The 20,776-nt window shown below is 54.6% G+C and overlaps 2 protein-coding genes across 2 annotated transcripts in view; one reads left to right on the plus strand and one right to left on the minus strand.

Annotated features, from left to right (window-relative positions):
• Tmem258 (transmembrane protein 258) overlaps positions 1–20,776 on the plus strand; it is a 105,242-nt gene that overhangs the window by 49,886 nt on the left and 34,580 nt on the right. The gene's annotated exons all lie outside the window — the stretch shown is intronic.
• Dagla (diacylglycerol lipase alpha) overlaps positions 1–20,776 on the minus strand; it is a 58,014-nt gene that overhangs the window by 7,403 nt on the left and 29,835 nt on the right. Inside the window, exons 2-16 of the mRNA XM_051146113.1 lie at positions 16,526–16,663; positions 15,956–16,167; positions 14,722–14,823; positions 14,187–14,325; positions 11,378–11,465; positions 9,347–9,481; positions 8,775–8,852; positions 6,975–7,099; positions 3,774–3,927; positions 3,240–3,323; positions 3,081–3,158; positions 2,602–2,682; positions 1,743–1,885; positions 1,360–1,428; positions 971–1,043 (exon numbers count right to left, since the gene is read on the minus strand). Of these exons, the coding sequence (XP_051002070.1) occupies positions 971–1,043; positions 1,360–1,428; positions 1,743–1,885; positions 2,602–2,682; positions 3,081–3,158; positions 3,240–3,323; positions 3,774–3,927; positions 6,975–7,099; positions 8,775–8,852; positions 9,347–9,481; positions 11,378–11,465; positions 14,187–14,325; positions 14,722–14,823; positions 15,956–16,167; positions 16,526–16,620 (1,656 nt within the window). The 5' untranslated portion in view covers positions 16,621–16,663. The remainder of the gene's footprint in view (positions 1–970; positions 1,044–1,359; positions 1,429–1,742; positions 1,886–2,601; positions 2,683–3,080; positions 3,159–3,239; positions 3,324–3,773; positions 3,928–6,974; positions 7,100–8,774; positions 8,853–9,346; positions 9,482–11,377; positions 11,466–14,186; positions 14,326–14,721; positions 14,824–15,955; positions 16,168–16,525; positions 16,664–20,776) is intronic.

Consider the following 20,776-nt stretch of genomic DNA (forward strand, 5'->3'; position numbering starts at 1 on the left):
ACTGGGTCAGGTCCTGGATCGGATGAATGCCTGGGCCTGGCCCAGTGAGAAACAAGTGCTGCTTCCGAGGACTAGACTTTCATGGAGACAGTCTCATAAAGCTGTGTTGACCCACTACCTGACACCTGACCCAAGGTCCTTTCTGCCAGATAGTCACAGTTACCAAGGCTAGGAAGACTGCAGATAGGCCGCAGAAAGACTAGGTAAGGATCCACCTCGGGGAGGCCAGCTATCTCACAAGGCAGTCAGTTACAGAAGGCCTCCTACTTTTGGCCTATCCCAGGATGCTTGGCCACAAAACTTTGCCTCATCCCACCTGCCTGGCAATGAAGGTCTCTGCATAGAAAGGCCCTCCCCCCAATACACCAGGCGTGGTGTCGCACACCTTTAATCTCAGCACTTGGGAGACAGAGGCAGGCGGATTACTGAGTTCAAGGACAGCCTGGTCTACAAAGTGAGTTCAGGACGTCCAAGATAACACAGAGAAACCCAGTCTCAAAAGACCAAAATAAATAAATAAATAAATAAATAAAAGACCTGGTATGTGTTAGAACAAGCTGGCTCTCTCCTGGCCCCAGCAGAAGAGCAGAACAAGCTGAACACGCGAACACAAACCCTCCACGTGGGGCAACAGCCTTCATTGTGCCTGGGCCACCTCAACACGTCTTTTCTCTGTCTGCTCAAAGCACCACGCCTCAAGGATTGCCTTTTTCATGTCAGTTCCATGTAGGAGAAGCACCTCAGTTCCCCATGACAGCTTAGTATGTGAGCAAAGCCCCTTCTACCCTGGGCCTTAGTCTCCTCACAATGGCAAGGGCTGGATGGGCTAAGCTTGGACACTGAGGGTCTGACAGCTGGAATGACCCATGACACAGCTGTGGCCTCTTGCACTTTGTCCCTGGGATCAGTGGGGAACAACCCGAGGGACAGCCAGGACTCCCAAGTGGTCGGGGAGCTGGTGGGAGCTCACTTTGGGCTTGGTGCTTCGCTGTAGGACATCCAGAAGCTGCCGACGGAAACCTTCCAGCTGGGAAAGGCCAATCCTGTGGAAGGGGATGAGCATCAGCTTGGGGCAGTCAGGGGCAGTGACGGGGGAAGGAGAAGAGGCAGTGTGGGCACCTGGCCCCTGGGAACAAGAGGACAGATCCACCTGGGTCATGATGGGCAGGCAAGCATGCAGCTCAGAGGGGCCACTCAGGAAGGTAAGGTACCTACAACTGTCTGTCTTCTCACACTAAAAGCAGGAAGGGGGGCACTGGAATCCGTAGGGAGAGGGTGAAGGGACTGAAGGAGACATGTGAGCACTGAGGTGTGGGGTGAGGTCCTGCTAGGGGACTGTAGCAAGAGAGATGGACTTACCTGGGAACAAGGTCTTTGCCCAGAACCACAGCAGTCACAAACTCTTTGGAGTACTCCATAGCATCCTCACTACAAGAGAAGTCAAAGAAAGGGGCTCAGGACCAGAGCAGGGCCTTGGCAGGAGTGGCCCCACTCTGCGCTTCTACTTTTGCCCTTCCTGCCTGTGTTTTACCACAAGACTTTGGGGGGTTCTATTTGGCATGTTAGAAAGCCCCCATCCCACTACCACAGTCCTGTCCTATGCCATTTCCAGGTGACCCCTGATCAGAAGCTGGGCTACCCAGCCCAGCCACCAGCTCCAAGTCCCACCCAGCCCAAGTCAGCCCTTGGCTTTCAAGGGTCCCAGTTGCTCCAGGCAGCTCTGAGGCCCCCAAGTTGCTTACCTCAGCAGGCCTCCTGGTGGGGAGTAGGCAAAGCACTTGAGGGTCGGGTACTGGGGGCGCAGGAGGAAGGAGAGGATGGCAGCTGTGCCAGCGCCCAAGGAGTGGCCTACCACAATCAGGCCATAGTGTTTGGTTCCACGGCCCTGGGGACCAAGAGATGCCTGAGAGCCCTGCCTCAGTTTCCCAGCCGATACTGGGAGGAGTCCTGGGATCATGTTGTCCTGCATGGACGCTAGGGCTGAGGAAGAGCCAAGCTAGGTCCTTACGGAGCAAAGGCTTAGTGACACTGTTTTCACAAACTCCTACTCATCCTCTGAAGCCCTGCTCAGAAATTCCCTCCTTGAGGAAGCCCTCCCTGATTTTTCAGAAACAGCTCCCTCCCTCCTAGGCATTGCACTTGCCCTATGGCTACTCTAGTGATTATACTTACAATCATTTGGTTACCTGTCTTCATCACTCTGCTCTATCCACTAGCCTAGATTCTGTGAGATCTGGGAATGGCAGCTGGCAGCACCCACAGGAGCTACCCATACAGGGAGTAGTGGCCGGGCTGACTCGGGCTACCATCCAGCTCAAGTCTCCCTGCTTGTAGCTGGTTTTGTCACTAGCCTATAAAAGTTCTTGCAACAAGTGCTCCTGACTACGAGGCTGGCAGAGCACACATTTGGTAACTGGGGTGCGGGGTACCAAGAAAGGAGACTCAGAGAGGAGAGGGCCTGGGAGGTCAGGTAGGGCAGTGTGGAGCCAGCTAGAAGGAGCTGAGGATGTGGGAGGGAGGGACAGGAGCTAGTGTTTGGGGAAGGGGGTCCCATCATCCATCCCTCCTCTCCAGCATGGGATGTCATGGAAAACTCCTCACCAGGTCTCGCCCAAAGGCTTGGGACAGGACCATCTCCTGCTCCAGCTTCTTCTTGATGTACTCAGCTGAGAGTACCATGCCCTGAGTGGGAGGAACAGAGCAGGGCTGTGGGAAGCCTCAGGGACCAGAACATTCAGTGATCTCAGCCAGAGCCCCCTCCCATCCCTCAACAAACAGGCTGTGGGTACTTCTTCGGCTGCATTTTCAATTGTATTTTTCCAAGTAAGAAAACGGAGGTTCAGGGGGAAGTAAGTCTGTCTGATAGAAACAGGTGTGACATCTCCCCAGCTGCCTGCCCAGATGCTTCTAGGGACAGCTGGAGACCCCCAGGCCCTAGTGGGCAGGCAGACCAAACCAGACCCTTCTGGCTGATCTGTGCTAAGGGGAGATCATACTGCCAACTGCAGGCACCTGAGTGCTGTCAGGGTCCGGGGTTGGAGAGTAAGGGTGAGGGGACCTCAGGATGTTGAGGTCGATACCTTGTGGCCCAGCCAGGTGCCTCGGTGTCCCTCCACAGGGAGGCGCTCAGCATCACCTGTCAAGTCAGTCAGGGCATCCTGGGGGATGGGGGGAAAAGCAGGTAAGGGTTGGCTGAGGAAGACAGGCAAGGGCCTGTGGAGGAGCCATGGGCCGCTTACCTTGGGGGATAGGGTTCCCCTGATACTGATCACCACTTTCTTCTTGTCATGGTCTACGGCTACGTAGAAGGGAGTTTCATAGACCTAGGAGTAATGAGCTTGTGAGCCTAAGTGACTCACGAATGAGGCCAGACTTAGGAAATGTCAGTGAAACTACTCAGGGTGCCTAACACCTGCCAAAGGCAGGGCTCCTGGGGGGCTCCGAGGATTCACTGGTCCCCAGTCCTCTCACTCCACTCTGCCTCAGACAGCCCTGTACTTAGTCAAAATGGCTCACTGCCATTCTCCAGTGCCCCCTGTTTCTTCGATCTCCTTAAGGCTGGGCTGGGAGCCCTAATACTGGAGGAGACCGGCATCCATTCCCCACCCAGCTTGAGACAGTGTGGGTCTTGGGCACCCAAATGAAGGAGGCCATCTCTGGAAGGGATTTGGAAACTACAACAGGGACACTGGCTTGAGGAGTTGCCGGGGTCCCCAGTGGCTTCCAGAACAGCTTGGGTCCCAGCTCTGCCTGGCCCCAGCCCAGTCCCTCACCGCATCATGACAGGAGGTGTAGACAATGTCTACCGCAGTCATGTTCTCATCCAGGAAGTGACGGCGGATAGCGATTGCGTTGCACCCACAACAGTTGTCTTCCTCAATGGTGACCCCAGGGGCGAATCGGGGTCGAGCAGGGCAGAGGCAGCACCTGAGGTGGAGTGGCAAGAAGCTCAGGCTGGGTCAGCACCTTTCTGGAAGTGGCTTCAGCCCCACACTGCCTCTGTCTCCTGAATCACCCTTGCTAGGCCCTGATGACCTCTGTGTGGTCAAACCATGGAGCAGTTCGTCACATGGTCTACAGGCATCACGTGACCCATGAATCCTCCCTACTTGGCTGGAGACCTCAGCACTGTTCTCTCTTCGCAGGCCTAGCCTCCTCTCCGGCTTGTCCTCTGCTTCCGGGATCCTCAACCTCCCTCCCCTCTAGAAGCCTATTGCATGTATTTGCCATACGTTCACTCAGGACCCCAGTAGAGCCACTGTAGACCCCCAAAAGCACCTTCCTAAACTCCTACATGGCATCTATTGACAAGCCTCGGGGACCCCGTCAACAGCAGCTCCAGACCAGTCCACTTCGTCTTCACATTTAAAACCAGGCCCACCCACTGTCCTCTTCCATGCTCTCTGTCTGCAGACTGGCCTCCTCTCCCCTGTCCACCCTCGGCCCTTCACTACCAACTCAGTAGCACAGGGAGGGAACCTTTTGATGGTACACCAAGCCACTATCACGTTTCCTCATAGAATCCCACAGGGGTCCCCTCCTTTCCAGCACAAAGGTCTGAGTCCTTTCCAGGCTCTGCCCCATATGACTGACTTCCATGTACTCCCCTCAATTACACTACTCTTGCCTTTTCTTCCTCAGCCTCAACAGCTCCCTCAGCAGATTCTATGCACGTTTATCTCCCATACCCTTTAGTCTCCATCCAAATGTGATCTGTCCCAGCTATCTCTCTGACAGGGCCAGTCCTGAGCTGACCCCTGGCCCAGCACTTAGCTGTGCCCCTCCAAAGCATCCATGTGCTCTGCCCCTCATCTGTGTACTACCATGGCAGGAGCTACACAGGGCAGGGTCTGCTCTGTGCTGGTCACAGATGTTTTTCCCAGTACCAAGTTGGTTAGGTATACAGGAGGCTCCCCAGGACAGGTGATCCAGGGCAGAACTGGTTGTTCTGCTGGGGGTGTGCAGGGATAGGATGGCGTGGGATAAGGGTTGGAGAAAAATGCATCTGCTTCTCAGGCCACCAGAGGGAGCCAGCACCCAACAGATTGGGTGCCAGGAGCTGGGAGCAAGAGTGACAAGGCTGCCAGCTGTCTTGAATTGACATTCAGTGTGAGGTGTTTTCTTCTTAGAGCACCGCCTGTGGGACTGTGACTTCCCAACAGGGAGAGGCCTTATTGAGAAATCCAAGAGTCAAGCCAGGACCTGGAAATGCCTGCACTTGGGAGCAGGGACTGCCCCAGACACAGGGTATAATACACAGGACGCTCATCCCAGAGCTGAGCCTGGCGAAGCCACTATCAGGTCAAGTGGTGTCAGGCTTGGTTCAAGGTCTGAGCTCCTACCTTCAAGCCTTCAGGAAGCTCCCCTCTTCTCTCAGCTGAGCAGAAGGCTCTAATGAGGTAGAGGAGAGGCAGGACTTGGGTTCAAATCCTTCCTGGTATGTGTCACTTTCTGATTCTGTAGCTTTGGTCCAGCTAAGCCTCAGCTTCCTCCTCTCAGAGCCTGCACTGGCCGCTGCTTCCTAAAGCTCCCAGACCCCAGCCTGTCCCTTATGCCACACCCCTTGTCCTGCTCCACTCTCCACATAAAATAGGCCCTTACGAAGTGGTGATGTGTCACCTGCTGCGGCAGACACCAAAGCTCAGGATCTGGGAGCCAGTGCAAGTGACAGGCAGCGGGCAGACAGCAGATGCTAGCAACGGTGCTCAGCCACCTCTCTCCAATTATCCCCATGCCTTAGGGCTTTGCCTCCACCACAATCCTAAGCTCGTTCTTCCACAAGGGGACCTGATTGTGCCAAGGCTAAGGACTCTGTCTTCTGCCATTTCAGTACTGCAGGCGCTGATATTCCCACTGTCCCCAAAGCACTCAGAGCCCTACTGTCAGTGGCTCTGTGATTCTGAGCTGTCTTTTGGGCTGATAGCTCACGCTAGAACCAGGGAAACAGGCTCCTGGCAAGTGGAGCAGGGCCCACCTAAGCTCAGGTCTAGGGGCTCCTGGTCTAAGCTCATCTTGAGAATCTCTCCATCCAGACTAAGTGTCCCAGGAGTGCAGGGGGAAGTGACAGGCATGTACATATGGCAGAGGTGGGAGGAGCACGCAGTGACCTGGTCCTCTCTGATCAGCTGCTGGGGATAGTGAGAACAAGGTCCCAAGAGCCACCAGCTTTCTCAAGGTGGAAGCACTGTGGAACAGGCATGGATGCTGTTGTCCCCAGGGAGGGGGCATGGAGGACAAAGCACTGGCCCATCAGGTCAGCTTTTCTGGAACAGGAGCTCAGGGAACTGTCCTGCTTCTGCCTGTCGTAGACTAAGGGCAGAGACACTACAGAAGGACAGAGTCCTTCCAAAGCCCTTCTCTGTCCCACTTAAGAGGCACAGATCCCCGCCCTTTGCCATAGGGGTGGGCCTGAGGGCAGAGCCAGCTACAGGTCAGATCTGGGTCTAGACTTTTCTTTCTTTGTTCAGAGCCTTGTACCAAAGTGCCTTCTTGGTGCATTTCTAGAGACCTCTATGGAGTGGGCCTACTTCCCAAGAAAGTCCTTTCTTCTAAAAAGGCAGCGCACAAGGTGGGAGCCAAGAGAAAGGAGATGTCGGCAGAAGGGAATAGCTGCAGGTAGCAGAGGAGGGGCCCAAAGAAGACTGGACAATCAGCAGCGTAGACAGCATCACATCTCAAAAACAGATGCATCAACGTCCCATTTCACAGATGCAGAAACGGGCTCACAGACATCCTCTGGCTTGTCCAAGGCAGCAACTCAAAGTCTGTATTCAAACCCAGAACTGTGTAATTCCAGTCCAGGGAGGAAGCCAGTGGCCCAGTGACAGTATGGGAGAGAAGCTGCATGGACCCAGAGGAGGTGAGGGCAGGACAGCAGCTTCGAAGTCCTAGGGGGAAGGGGGGACAAGCTCATCACTGCATCTCCACCCCCTCCACCCTATGCTCACATGGCTGGGGACTGGCTGAGTACTCACGAGCAGGACCGAGCCAGCTGGCAGAGGCCACAGGTGGGCTTTCTCATCAGGTACATGGGCCAGCCGTAGGCAGCCAGGGCAAAGAGCATGTAGTAGCAAACTTCTTTGTAGCGTAGCATCTCGTGCTGGAAGACAGGATGCAGAGGGCAGTGACCTCTGCCAGTTCTGATGCTACCTCAGCCACCGCCAGTCCCTGAGGTGGGAGCCTGCCTACCTTCTCCACTGGGGGACAGCGGCTGGGCCCCAAGGTGGAGGAAGGGCGGCCCCTGCAGGCACTGATTACATTTGCCCAATTATCTCCCTGTGCCCAGGCCGGCATACTCATGAGACCTATCCTATCACCACAGCCTCAGAACTCATGAGTTGGGGGACAGAAAGTCACTCAGAGCACTGACTTGTTTACCCAAGAAGAAAGGGAGCATGGGGTATGAGTGATAGTCACCTCATCTCAGCAATCAGGCCCTAGGGAACTTAACCCTGAGAAGTCTAGCTATGGACAACCAGACGAGCCATACTGGGCATGAAAACCCATCACCAAATGTCTCTGGCTTTCCAGTCCTCTCAGGCTTGACTCATGGAGTCCCAGGCTCCTGAGGCCGGGGGAGGCTGTCTCCCTGAGATTGAGATCACGCTAGAGAAAGGCGCCAGTTTGAAACTCAGGAGTCTGCCGCCCAACAGCTGCTCTTGATGGTTGGTGTCAGTGCTACAAGCTGTCCAGAGGCAAGATGGCAGTGTCCCAGCAAAGCCTGTCAGTCAGTCCCCAGCCCCTGGGCATCAGGCGGCACTTAGAGGGCATTAGTCACCTTGTAAAAGTTAAGGAGAGTGATTAGTCATCTTGGGAAGTAAAACAGGTAGGCCTCAATCAGCACCCTCTGCCTGCTCTTCAGGAATGCAGGAAGGAGTCAATAGCTGCAGAGGCAATTGCCCTGGGTGACAGGACAGAGAGGCTGGGCACTGGCATCCACTGGCAGGTGCGGACTGTGCACCTCCCCCCAGGGCCTGGTAAGAGCCCTAGTGAGTGGCAGGCATCTGGCTAACAGCACCTGCTATATATGTATGTGGCTGGTGACATAAAATGATGTCTGCTTTGGAGAGCCAGACACCTGGGGCTTTTCTAAAGACACAGATCCCCAAGGGCTGAAACCTCTCCAGACCTGTTTGGATTGGCACCGAGTTTCCAGAACCTGGCTGGACTGGATTTAGGATGGGTCACTTCCTCTTGCTTCCAGCTCTAGGTACAAGATGTGCCTGGGGCATTTTACATCTGTCCTATAGGCTTTGAGGATAACAGGCTAGCTCCAGGTCGCAGAGAGAGGCAATTGAGCCGGAATGTACCTAAATGCTTTCCCTGGGCCAGGCTGACTGTTCATGCTACCAGCTGTGGTTCCACCCTGGGCCACGCCGGCCTGGACTGGGACTTCATACCATAGGACCCACTTTCTCTGTGACACATGGGCTTTCTATTAAAGGTGCCTGAGGAGAATTTCTACTGCTAAAAAGAATTTTAAATGGCAATGCCACACTCCACTGCCTATCAGGGCGGCGGCAGCAGTAATGTCACAGCTCATCCCCCTGAGGCACTGTGCCATCTCCAGAAGCCAGGGTTACATGTTTTTGGAGCTTGGCTAAGAGGTTCAGGGTCCTGCTTATAGAAGCAGCATGACGTGAGGGGTCTTGAGGGCCTCATCTGAGAGGAGACTCCCAGGACACTTGAGCAGGAGTGGTGGGGTCAGCTCACTGTGCAATGGTGAGGAGGTGGCAGAGAGAGGCACTAGGGAGAGGAGGAGACTTGCCACTCACCGAGTTCTTGAGGTCGAGGTACTTGGTGTTTCTGGTCACTGGCATCCCAGACAGGAAAGCCAAGATGTCATTGTTTGCCTGGAAAACAGGCGTAGTAAGATGGACAGTGGTCCAGATGTGACGATGAGAAGGGAGCTCAGTTTCAGCCTGCCTCAGAGGTCTGAAGGAGAGCATGCCTTGCAGGTCTTGCAATATCTAGCAGTTTCCCTGCATTTCTAGTTTCCCCTCTTCACACCCCAGGGGATGATCCTGAGCTACCCCAGAGGGGAAGGGATTTTGTGAGAGATGTACAGAGACCACAACTGGTGTGTTGATGAGGAGAGGAGGGCAGCGCAAACTTCAGAGGGAGGCTGACATTGGTCATCTAGCCCCAGTGATCAGGACGTCCTCCCAGGCTGGCCTCGGAAGCCACCACCTGTGGTCCAGGGAGTCAGTGGAACGGCTGGCTGAAGGTTTCAGCTATGACAGTGGAGGGCGATAAGCAGTAACCAGTGCCCTGAGGGCCCATGGGGAGAGGATGCCACAGGATCAGCAGCAGGAGAGCTGGGGGGGCTGGGGGGGTGGGTGCTCACCTCATCCAGCACCGCATTGCGCTTGGCGCGCTGCCGCTGCCTAAGCAGCACCAGGCCAGCAATGATGTCGGAGGGCACGATGTCGAGGTCACGGAAAAATTCAGCAAAGAGGTAGGCAATTTCTGAATAGGCATCCTATCAGGTGAGGCCCAGGAAGGCAGGAGGCAGTGGCAGGGCAACAGGAGAAAGGTGAGACCATGAATGAATACCCAGGGCAGGCTCACCAGAAACCTCACAATACTGGCCAACTTTGCCCTCAGGCAACTCCTCTGTGCAGTAGGAACCTGGGGGCCCTGTTATGGGTTCTGGGCCTTTACCATCTTAGCTGTTGACCCTCTCCCCACCTCCCAGGCCTCGTCTCTCCACTGAGCTCCTACAGAACATGCTACCCTTTGCTCACAGGTGCCAACCCGAGCCATTACCTCTCCTCTTTCTCTAGATACCCAGAATCAAGGCCCAGGCAGCCCTTCTCCAGCAGAGAGGCCACACAAAGCATCTGTCTGTCCCTGCCCCACCAGCTGTGACCCTGGAGGTCCTGCTAAGAGCTCTGTGAACCTCCCAGGTCTCAAGCTGTCCCTGCTTCTCAGGGGCCTCAGCTCAGCGGCCCCTGCAATACGCTTGAGAAGATGTACCATTCCACAGTTGGCGGCCTCTCTGGTTTCGAGCTGGCCCAGGGCCTTGGGTGAAGGGAAAGGACAGAAGCAGGCCCGGCTAGCTGTGGGTCCTGGGTCTCCCTCACCTTTTGCTGCCTTGAACCTATCAAGAGAGGGTGGCATGGGAACAAATGCATGGCAACTGGCTCTGTCTGCCTGGGTCTCACCCTTGAGTGCCTGGCAAGTCAGAAGAAACAAGCCACAGGTTACAAGCTCAGACCTCTAAGGCACCACACAAAGCCGAATACTGCTCAGCTCCAGCTACCCAGCCTAGAGTGCCAGGCTCAGACATACAGGAATTTATGTAAATACTGCCAGTTTTTTTTTTCAAAGAATGGCATTCAAGTATAGTTCTTTAGCAATAACATACAAGCTGATGAAAATCACTCTGATAGGACCTACCTCTCGCCTGTCTGTGTCTAATAGGACCATGCTCTGCGCACACACGACCTTCTATGACCACACATGACACTAGCTTCTCTCAGCAGCCCTGACCCTGTGCAGTGAGCAGGAGAATATGCCCTTCACAGGCCCAGGCAAGCCTAGTTTCCTCCTCCATGGCTCCACTCCCTGCCCTCTGCATGGCACACCTGGACCAGGATCTCTCAGGCATTCCTAGACAGCCCTGTGAGGTACTCACCATCTACCAGGGAACATTAAGGCTTCCTTCTACTTACTCTAAGGTTCTGGCAGAGGGGGTGGGGGAGGGTTGTGCTACTGTTAGGGAGGGGCCACTCCAGGCTTCCGCTGGATGTCTGAGGTGGGCACTTTGCCATCTGCCATGGGAGGGTTGGTCTCCCGACTTCTCTAGCTCTGCAGCTGACCAGCTGCAGGACACCTGTCTCTCTGGGTCTTAGATGCCTGATCTGCATCTAAGGTGTTGTGATATGCACAACAAGGGGCAGGGCGGGATGACCTCGAGCCTGACTACCTTACACTGAGGGGTCCTCACTCCCCTCCTGCTCAGAGCCACCTTCTGCTGAGCTTGCTCCTCAACACTGTGGATCTGTCTGCTCCTCAGAGCTGCAGAGATGAAGGCTGACTGTGTGCCACTCAGTCCTGGGCTAGGCACTCCACAGCACCCCAGACCTTCCAGGTGCATCCACTGCTGGCCACGTGTTACTTTTCCTCTAAACTAAAGTGTGCTCCAAGGGTGTAGAGTCAGTTGTCACGCCTCTCTTCCTCAATAAAACAGGTGCAGGTCGGCTTCCGCAGGGTGGAGCAGTCAGGGAAAGGGCAGACTGTCCCACAAGCAGGCTGTCAATCTGCTCACAATGCCCCGCCCCCTACCAGCCGTGCCCACTGAACGTTAGCAGAGGATTGAAAGGCTCCTACGTGCCAGAGAGAGGTCCTGAGGCAAGCAACCCCGGGTACTTACTGACTGGGAATCCTTTGTCCGGGTGCAACAGAGGAACACTTTAAGACGGCGGGACCAGCTGGTGGCCTGACCTTCCTCTAACCGGTGCCTGTGAAGGTGGACAGTTGACATGTGTGAGGTCAAGGGGCTGGCCAGATGTTATGGCAATGGGACAGCCTGTTCCCAGGACACACCAAAGAGCTACCCCCTTGGACCTGGGGAGGGCAGGCGGCAGGCTAGCTACAGTTGGGTGGCCAGTGACCTAGCTGTCAGCCAACCAGGGTATTTCTCAGAGACTCTTACTGGCCAACCTGGTGAGCTGTTGTGTGGTGAGGTGGTCCCTGACTTTTAGTAGAATGACCCATGGGCATGACCTGGGGACTTCGGAGCTGAGAATCCAAAGTAGGGGCTACTCTGCAGTCAGGTGTCTAAAGGCTTAAGCAAACAGTGTAGAGATGTCAGCCAGTGTGGCCTTGCTGTCCTCTCCTTTCCTAGCAAAAGACTTTATAACCTCAAGTACTAAGTACTTAGAGGAAATTTGGGGGCTGGATGAGGCCCCGTAGTTCGCAGTTCTTCACAGCTGCTGTCTGGGTAGGGCAGGTGCACTGCCTGCATGGTTGCCCCCTGTCGCTTCCCTTCTCCCTTCTCAGCTCAGGAGTCAGTGAACAAAGAGAGAACAGGCGACTTTCTCACAAAGGCACCTTCATGCTGGGCGCCCAGGAAGCTGGTGCATTTTGAGCACAAAGATAATAGCCCTGATATTGTTGGTGGTGGCCCACGCCTTTAATCCCAGCACTTGGGAGGCAGAGGCAGGTGGAGCTTTTAAACGCAGCATGAGAAATGTCCTCCCTAGCCTCTGGCTAGATGAAGTGTTCACTCCAGTGAGTACCTCTCATGGCCACCAGGGGGCAGATGATCGTAGGGACATCTGAGAAGCTGATAGGTTTGGTCAAGTACTACAGACCACACCAGGGAAACACATACCAAGTCTGGATAGAAAGTTCATGGACCCCAACAGCCCTCTGTTGGGAGGCTCATTATGTGAAACGGGAGCAGACAGTCCTTCTACAAGAGCCCAAGGTCAAGCCTCCTGGGAAGCAGACGGGAATAACACCCTCCCCCAGTCTCCAACCAGATCTCACTAGAAAGAGAAAGGACCAAAATTTAAGACACACTCCCAGCTTTCAGAAACCAAAATAACTTAACCATGTGGCAGTCGGGGTGTGCATGTCCCTGCCCTCGGGAGTTGACAGCTTGGACAATGCCCCTGTTAGAAAAACTGTCACCATGGTTTTCAGACCATAAAATGCACTTTCCCCCACAGAAGTGTGTGGGAGCGGGGATTAGGGTGTGCCTATGGTCCAATGGCTATTTTTTTCTGTTTTTCTTGTTTTACTGCTCTAAAAACTGGGTGCGTCTTATGGTCCGAAAACTGTGATAGTTTCAGAACAGTGGAGGGCAGGCAAGCTGGTAGGCAGCATGACAAAGCCCAGCAGCCAGACTGTGCTTTCCAGCCCCACAGGAGACCTGGAGAAACCACAACAGGTCAGGGGCCTGTGAGCTGTAGCCTCTGACAGGGCCTGGAAACCACAGGGAGCTTCCTAATTAAAATGACAGCGAGGACCAGGGCCTGCTATACAGGCTCCTACTGCCGGGAGCCCCAAAGGCAATCACCCAGAGTCAGGAAAGGAAGGACATTTTCTCCAGGGCCCAGGAGCCCAGAAGCAGGCCGGGTGCAGCGGCATGTGCTCAGAACAGGCAAAGTGGGACAGGGGGCGGTGGCCAGCTGCACTGGGAGGGAAAAAATGGGCTCTTAGAGTCCTGGCTCCAAGTCCCGACATTTCAGGCTGGGACGTGGCCAGACCAGGCATGGGTGTGGTGCTAGAGGCAGTGACAAGTTGATGGGCTGACCTGGAAGGTCTGAGGCATGAGTGGGGGTGGAGGACAGGCTGCTGGGCAGTGGTCTTGGCAGCCTGCTCCCCTGGGCTGGAGATAGATGCCACTTCTACACCTCACCGCTGTGGAATGGGGCAGTGACTCAGATCCCTCATCTGTAGAAGGGGGTCTCACAGCTGCTCTGGGATAGTAAAAGGACTGACTGGATTAATCACAAGGGGATAAACATGGGGCCTGCCCTCCAGCAGAATTCGCATTATGGGGGTGTCCTTGCTTTCAATAAAGAAGCCATGCTGGACTCCGTGTCTCATTTTAAACACCAGGTGAGATCTCCTCCAGGAAGCCATTCCTGGATTAACTTCTTACAACTTCTGAGACTGATAGGCAGCCTCATCTAATGGTTAAGTAAGGGCTCCAAAGTCAGGCTGAGAGCTAGTTCCCAGCCTCACCACATAACCTTTGTACCTTGGTTTCTCCACCCCCAGTACAGGGAGGACATGGGTTGTAATGCACTCTGAACAATGCTCATGTCTTCTGCTGTTATACTTGAGTATGAATCCTGCTGCTGCTGCTGCAGACAGTGGCTCTCTCTCCCTTAATGCAGCCCTTGCCCACGGTGTTAACCACTGGGCATATATTATCTCATTTAAATCTCACAATGACATCCTGAGCCAGCAACTGACAACTGTGTAGCTCTGGCTGGCCTTGAACTCACTATGTAGACTACGATGGCCTTGAATCTAGTAAGAGTGCTGGGATTAAAGGCGTGTATGTCACCACACCCAGACTATTGAGGCAGTGAGACTGTGAGGCTTTCACAGTGAGTTGTGGCTCACATGAGGTTGGCATGTGATTTGGGAGGGGACAGGACTCTCCTCTGTTCACCAGTCTGCAAAGCTCACTAGGGTACCACCCGCCTACCCAGTCAACTGACCGCAGGTTGTAAGTCCGCAGGTTGCGCTGCCTCCTCTTAGTGGCTCTCAGCTTGACGAAGGTGCGGCCCGTGGGGTCAAAGACACAGAGGACAGTGATGCAGACGCTGAGGATGACCACCCAGTTGCAGACAACCATTCCTGTTGGCAGCAAAAGAGCTGGTGTTGGCTCCACCTTCTTGGGACATGAGCTCTGAGCAAAGGTCACTGTAGCATCTATGTCCCCAGCTGCTTCTAAGACCCAAGAGCAAGACTCAGAAGTCCGTGGTCTTCCAAGCCCACTCATGACACAGAGCAAACAGAGGGTGGGCTTTGAGGAGGTGATGAGAAGCCTTAATGCTGCCTGGACAGTTCTGTGTCTGCTGCTGCTCACGCTGGTGAGGGCCCCAAGTGAGATGACAGAGCACAGGGTGAAAGATGCATCCATGCTTGGGTGTCTCCTTACACGGGTGCCTGAGCCCCTTCCTCTGCAAGCTGGGTCCTATTACCTCCACCCCTAGGGCTAGCTTCAGCTGACAGGGCAGACAGGGTGCATACCAAGGGTGACATTCTTAGCAGTGAGGTCATTGCAGGAGGTGTAGTACTGCGTGAGCCAGGCGATGCCCACGATAGCGTAGATGAACTCGATCACCAAAATGGCTGCAAGAAGAGGCAGGTTCTGACTAAAGGCTGCAGGCTACTGTTTGCAACCAGGGAACGGGCCCAAGAACCTAAGCCTGGCTCTTGCTCCGAGGCTTCTAAACCATCTCAAAGCAGCGGTGCTCAGAGCCCTAGCCTGGTCCCTTGGATTGTGCTCCCAAGTCCCCACTGGCTCCCTGAGACTGTGCCTGGACAGGTGAACAGGGAAGAGGTGCTTCCCGGCTTCTTCAGGATTTCAGAGTTTCGTGCATGAGCTCTGGAATCAGACTCATTTTAAGTAAGTTACCTAATGTCTCTGAGCCTCAATTTCCTCCTCTAGGGACTTAGTTTGGTGGGGTAGGGGGAGAAGAGCAGTCCTAGGAGCCAACCCATGGTGGCCCATGCACTCAGGCCATCAGTGTACTAAGCCTAGAGCCCCAGGGAGTGGGAAGGAAATATGACAGCCTGGCAGGGCCAACAATGTATAGCAGCTAAGAGCCTAGACTATGGAGCTAGACAGAAGCATAGGTTTGAATCCCAGCTCTGACTCTTCTATCTCAACTTAGCTATGTGACCTTGAAAGAGCTAATTAGTCTTTCTGGGCCCCAGTGTCCTCATCTATAAAACAAAGCTAATACTTTCTTCCCTAAGAGCTGTGGAGAAGTTTGAGAGAAGTGCTCTCTGGGAATACCCAAGAAGCTGCTGGGATATGGCCCAAAAGAGATATAGGCTGGTCCTCTGGGGAGCTGGTTCAGCCTGGGCTCAGGATTTTCCTGATCTGTTTCAGAAGGATCAGTTTGCAGACAAGCTCACAGTTTCAAATAAGGGTCAACTAAGTTCGTCTATGGAGGCCCAAAAGAGCAAGCATTGTAGACTCCGTGGCCATGCAGTCACAAAAGGAAGTTCTCAGCTGCCATTATGGTACCAAAACCCAAGAAACAACACATAAATAAATGGGTGTGCTCTCTAATGAAGAGATTCAGCTGGTGAGCTGGGCCCTTGGGTCTAGAATGCCAGACCAGTGAGGTACCCTGTGCTCCTCAGGGTCTGGCTCTTAGTTCTTGTGAGTAACCGAAACCTGAGGAAGTAAGTGAGAGCAGAAGAAGGGTGTGAGGTTCTAGAACAGTCCCAGCCCCCAACAGGGGTCCCTTACCCAGGCGCACGTAGAGCACGTACTGCATGGAGTCCCGGGGTTCTGTGTAGAGGATGCCCCCGCGCATGCTCAGCCAGATGATGGCCATCTCAGCGATCATGCAGCTCAGAAGGATGCCTAGGTAGCCGCGGCCGTGGTCGACCAGGTTCAGGGAGCAGGCCTCGTGTGGGTTATAGACCAGGCCGAAGAGCACCACGGACAGGATTACAAACCTGCAGAAGGGCAGAGGTGAACAGGGCTGGGCTGCCTGTGGGCCTTGTGCTGCCCCTGGCTGGCAGACCTGATGCCCCTCAGGAGGAGGGGAGGGAGACAGGTTATCTCCTCAATGAGAACATTGTCCACTTGGCTTTAGGTGCCTGAGGCAGCGACAGCTATATGCCCACTGCCAAGGTTGGGAAGACCACTGGCTGGGAATTCAGAGGGTCCTGAATCCTGTGGGAACACCTGGAGGGGCACCTGGGAGTGGGACAGGGTCAGGTTTGGACCTGGTTTAGAAGAACAAATAGCTGGAAAGCTCCTTCCAGACTTTCTCCTCAAACCCAGGGCTGTGGCCTCAGCTCTGAGACTTACCAGGTGGTGTGCAGGAGGAAGAGGAAGATGGCTGGCAGGACGAGGTCATCGCTGCCCACAGACCAGCGCCGCCGGAACACCACGATCCCGGGCATGGCTGGCAACTCTGGGAGGCTCAGCGGGCCTGGTACTCTCCTCCTGAAAACAGGCAGAGGATCCTGGAGCAGTCTGGGCTACAATCAAGTGTGGTCAGGCATCTTGGGTGTTGGCACCAGTCCCCATCCATGGACAATGGACCTCCAGGCACCAGAGATGCTGCCCCAGGTAGAAGCTGCCCCTGCCCTCTCAAGTCCTCTAACAGCAAAGGCCTTGGGACGCCAGTCTCAGCCTGTCCCCTGAGGTCACCACTGGCTAATATTCCCATAGTAACTTCTCAGCCCGACTGAAGACCTAGGCTCTGGTTGGCCTCCCAGCACTTAGGAGACCAGGGCAGAAGGAAAAGATTTTGAGGCTAGCCTGAGTCTCAAAAAAAGAGATAAAAAGACCCTAAGCTCACTCTCTTTCCCCCTACATGGGATCAATGGATGCTCAGCCCCAGGAGCCAGTCTTTCCACAAGAAAATCTGACCAGTACTCACAGTTCTGGGCCAAAGCTTTCAAAACCAAGAACAAGTGTCCCTTAGCACAAAGCCCCATAGAGCAGGAGGAACACTGAAGGCCTGGGAAGGCTGGCAGAGGAGTATGTGAGTGGTGGTGGCTGGGTCTAAGGGCGAGGTTGCCTAGCATGTAGTAGCTCTTGGTAAGTCTTTGCACAGCGAGTATTTTTTATTTCTTTGGTTTGTTCACTGGAGCCCTTTGAGCTGTACGTATGTCTTGACTTGGTTTTGTGCCATCTTATAATGCTCTCAGGTACTGTCATGGTTCTGGGCAAGGAAGGCTATGGCAGAAGCATCATGGGCCAGGATTGTGGCTAAGGACATCAGCCCCGAATGGTGAGAAGAGGAGCCACTCTAACGCACTCATCCTTGGCCAGACAACTTTCACTGCTTGATGCCCACTTCTCTGAGGTAGCTGGATACAACGCAGCCACCAACCAGCTCAGGAAGGGCCAGGAACTGGGGGCCTACTTTGGAGCTGGGAGAGAGAAGTGGTAGCGTAGGTGGAAGGTTGGTCTAAGCAGAGACCCAGGACTTGCTCCAGGGTAGCCGGCCTACATGCACTGTGCAGAGAAGGAACCCCTACCACAGAGGGCTGGGCACACTGCTAGAAGTTTACATGGAACCTGGTCCAGTGGTGGGCAGCAGGTCCTCCTCTCTGTACTGACAGTTCCAAGGAAAACATGTGTATGTGGAGACAGGACTCACTAGGGAAGGAACCAGCCAAACCTTCCTAGACCGGTGAGTACAACCGTGACAGTGGACGAGGGGCACGGGGCCAGGTAGCTGGGCAGCGTGTCATGTCGGGCCAGGCTCTGAAGGGCTTATCCTCTAGGAGCAGCTACTCCATGCTATAGGGTGCCCAGAAGCAGATATGGCCGCCTGAGCAGCGGCTGGGCTAGCCTGCTGGGGTTGTGCCTACTACCCTACCTCAGGAAGTGACATCACCCCACTCTCAAGAAGGAGTCAAGCAGATTGTGGGAAGCAGGAGAAGGATGGGGAGTGAAGGTGCAGCTACTGCTGGGGAGGCTTGGGGGTGGAGAGGTCTACTGTGGACAGGGGCCCAGGCCTTGAGCGAAATCTGGGACCAGCAGCCTAGGACACAACTTAGAGTTTGGAATAATGGGATGGGAGGGAGCCGGGGCATCATGGGTGGCATCAAGACTGGGGCAGGCAGAGCTGCCAACAGCTGGTGTACATGTTCCCTCCCTGTCTGCAGGTGGCTCACAGAGTGGGACGCTGGAGGTGTGTGCCCCCCGACCCCGAGACAGACAGACAGACAGACAGACAGACAGACACACACACACACACACACACACACACACACACACACACACACACACACACTGCATTCAGCGAGGTGGGGCTGGTACAGAGCCATCGCCTGCTGAGGCCCTGCATTTTACCCTCATCAGGCCAGCCAGGGGAGATGTAGTGCCATGTGTGCCTGGAAAGGCTGGTCAAGGAAGTCCCTGTCCATTCAAACCACTATCTGTCCTGCCCCTGCCAGCAACCCAGTGCATCTCCTTCTCAAGCAGAATATGCCCCTTTCTCAATCACACTGGGTACCTCCTCTCTCCACTCTTCCTCAAGGAGTCTAGAAAGGTTAACACTGTAGCTCACCAGGTGCCCAGCACCCTGGTATTTGCACTTAGGACCCTGGCCTGGCCTTATCTTGCCTGCAGTGCCTTCTCTAGCCCATACATTGGAAAAGTGAGCCAAGACTGACCCCAGGTCTTGTAGCCAGGACTACAGGATCATGACGACACTGAAATGATAGTCAATCACATCTCTGCTCTGCCTGGGGCTGAGAGGATGACCAGTCCATGGCTAACAGCTGTGGTAAGTACCAGGGCCTTCCTATGATGTGGCAGTTTTGGAGGGCTGACCGCACATATATCCTGTTACAGGCACTGGGGTTCCATACCCCCTCCTACGTCCCCTCCAGCTTCTGTCCAGGGCAGCTAACACAACAAGGTCCTAGACTCAGTAGGTGGGAGTCCAGGCCCAGGAGCTATAGCCCGGCACCCACTAGCCAACTGTGTAACTTACTAGTTGTACCTCAGGTTCCTCATCTGTGAAATGCCTAGTATGCTTCCCTCTTAAATTCCAGCCAGGATCCCAAGAAAGAAGATCTGCAGAACCCTCCCTCACAGCGCTGGACAAATGCCAGAGCACATGAGTTGGGGAGGAAGGGATGAGGGAGGGAGTGCGTGTGAACCCCTGGCAGCCCTGCCGCCATCCCAGGCCAGGCAGTGGAATCTTCAGCTGGTCACCACCAGGTCACAGGATGGGGGTGTGGAGGGCATCCCCTCAACAGAGTCATAAATCCTACGGCTTCTATTTGTATGGGCCTGAAAGGCGTCCTTTCTTTGGAGACCCCAGCCCATCACAATGGGGGCCTGTTCCCCTTCTGGGGCTGTGATTTCATCTAGAGGAAATGTCTTAGGAGGGGGAGGGCCTGGCCATTTCCTGGCCTGAGGCGGCTGTAGAACACCTCCTCAGTGTCCCCCCCCCCCCCCGAGTGACCCCTAGGAACTAAACTGTGGTGTGGTCAGTACTCTGCCTCCCAGACCCTGAGGACCTCCAGGGCAGGCCACAATCACTCCAGCAAGAGTTCTGCTGCCCCTACACAGGCAAGTGTGAAGGTGGTACCAGGACCCTGGATGGGGGGAGGGGGTGTGAAGGGGTACCAGGACCCAGGGGGTGTGAAGTGGATACCAGGACCCAGCAGGTGTGAAGAGGTATCAGGACTCAGCAGGTGTAAAGTGGGTACCAGGACCCAGGAGGGTGTGAAGGGGTACCAGGACCCAGCAGGTGTGAAGTGCATACCAGGACCCAGCAGGTATGAAGTGGGTACTAGGACCCAGCAGGTATGAAGTGGGTACCAGGACCCAGCAAGTGTGAAGTGGGTACTAGGACCCAGGAGAGTGTGAAAGGGTACCAGGACCCAATAGATGTGAAGCAGGTTCCAGGACCCAGGTGGGTGTGAAGGGGTACTAGGACCCAGGAAGGTGTGAAGGGGTTCCAGGCCCTAGGCACATGTGAAGGGGTACCAAGACTCAGCAGGTGTGAAATGGGGTACCAGGCCCTATGCAGGTATAAAGGGGTACTAGGACCCAGACAGGTGTGAAGGGGTTCCAGATCCCAGGCAAGTATGAAGGGGGTACCAGGAGTACCCTTTGTGTGGATGGAATGCTTAGGTAGGTAGCCCTAAGAGGCCTCTTTCTCTGACCCAACGCTTACCAAGGCCAAATATCCTGGTGATGATGATTCAGACCTCTGGACTAAATATTGCCCATTCTGTGAGTTCCTCTCCCATAAAAGTGCAAACTTTAGCCGGGCTATCCTCACACTCACAGAGATCTACCTGCCCAAGTGCTGGGATTACAGGCATGAGCCACTGTGCCCAGCCTTACAAACTTCTTCTTAAGTTACACATGCTGCCTTCTCCATTTCCTCCATCACCATCACCATCATCACCATCACCATCATCATCACTTAGTTACAGGGTCCCTGTACCTCAGGCTGGTCTCAGACTCTGTGTTGAGATCTTAAATTTCTGATCCTCCTGCCTCTACCTCTAGAGTGCTAGAATTACAGGTAATGTGCCCACACCTGGTTTTATATGGTACCAGGGATCAAACCTGGGCACC

The sequence above is a fragment of the Acomys russatus genome, chromosome 5, assembly GCF_903995435.1.
Source record: "Acomys russatus chromosome 5, mAcoRus1.1, whole genome shotgun sequence".
Taxonomy (NCBI): Eukaryota; Metazoa; Chordata; class Mammalia; order Rodentia; family Muridae; genus Acomys; species Acomys russatus.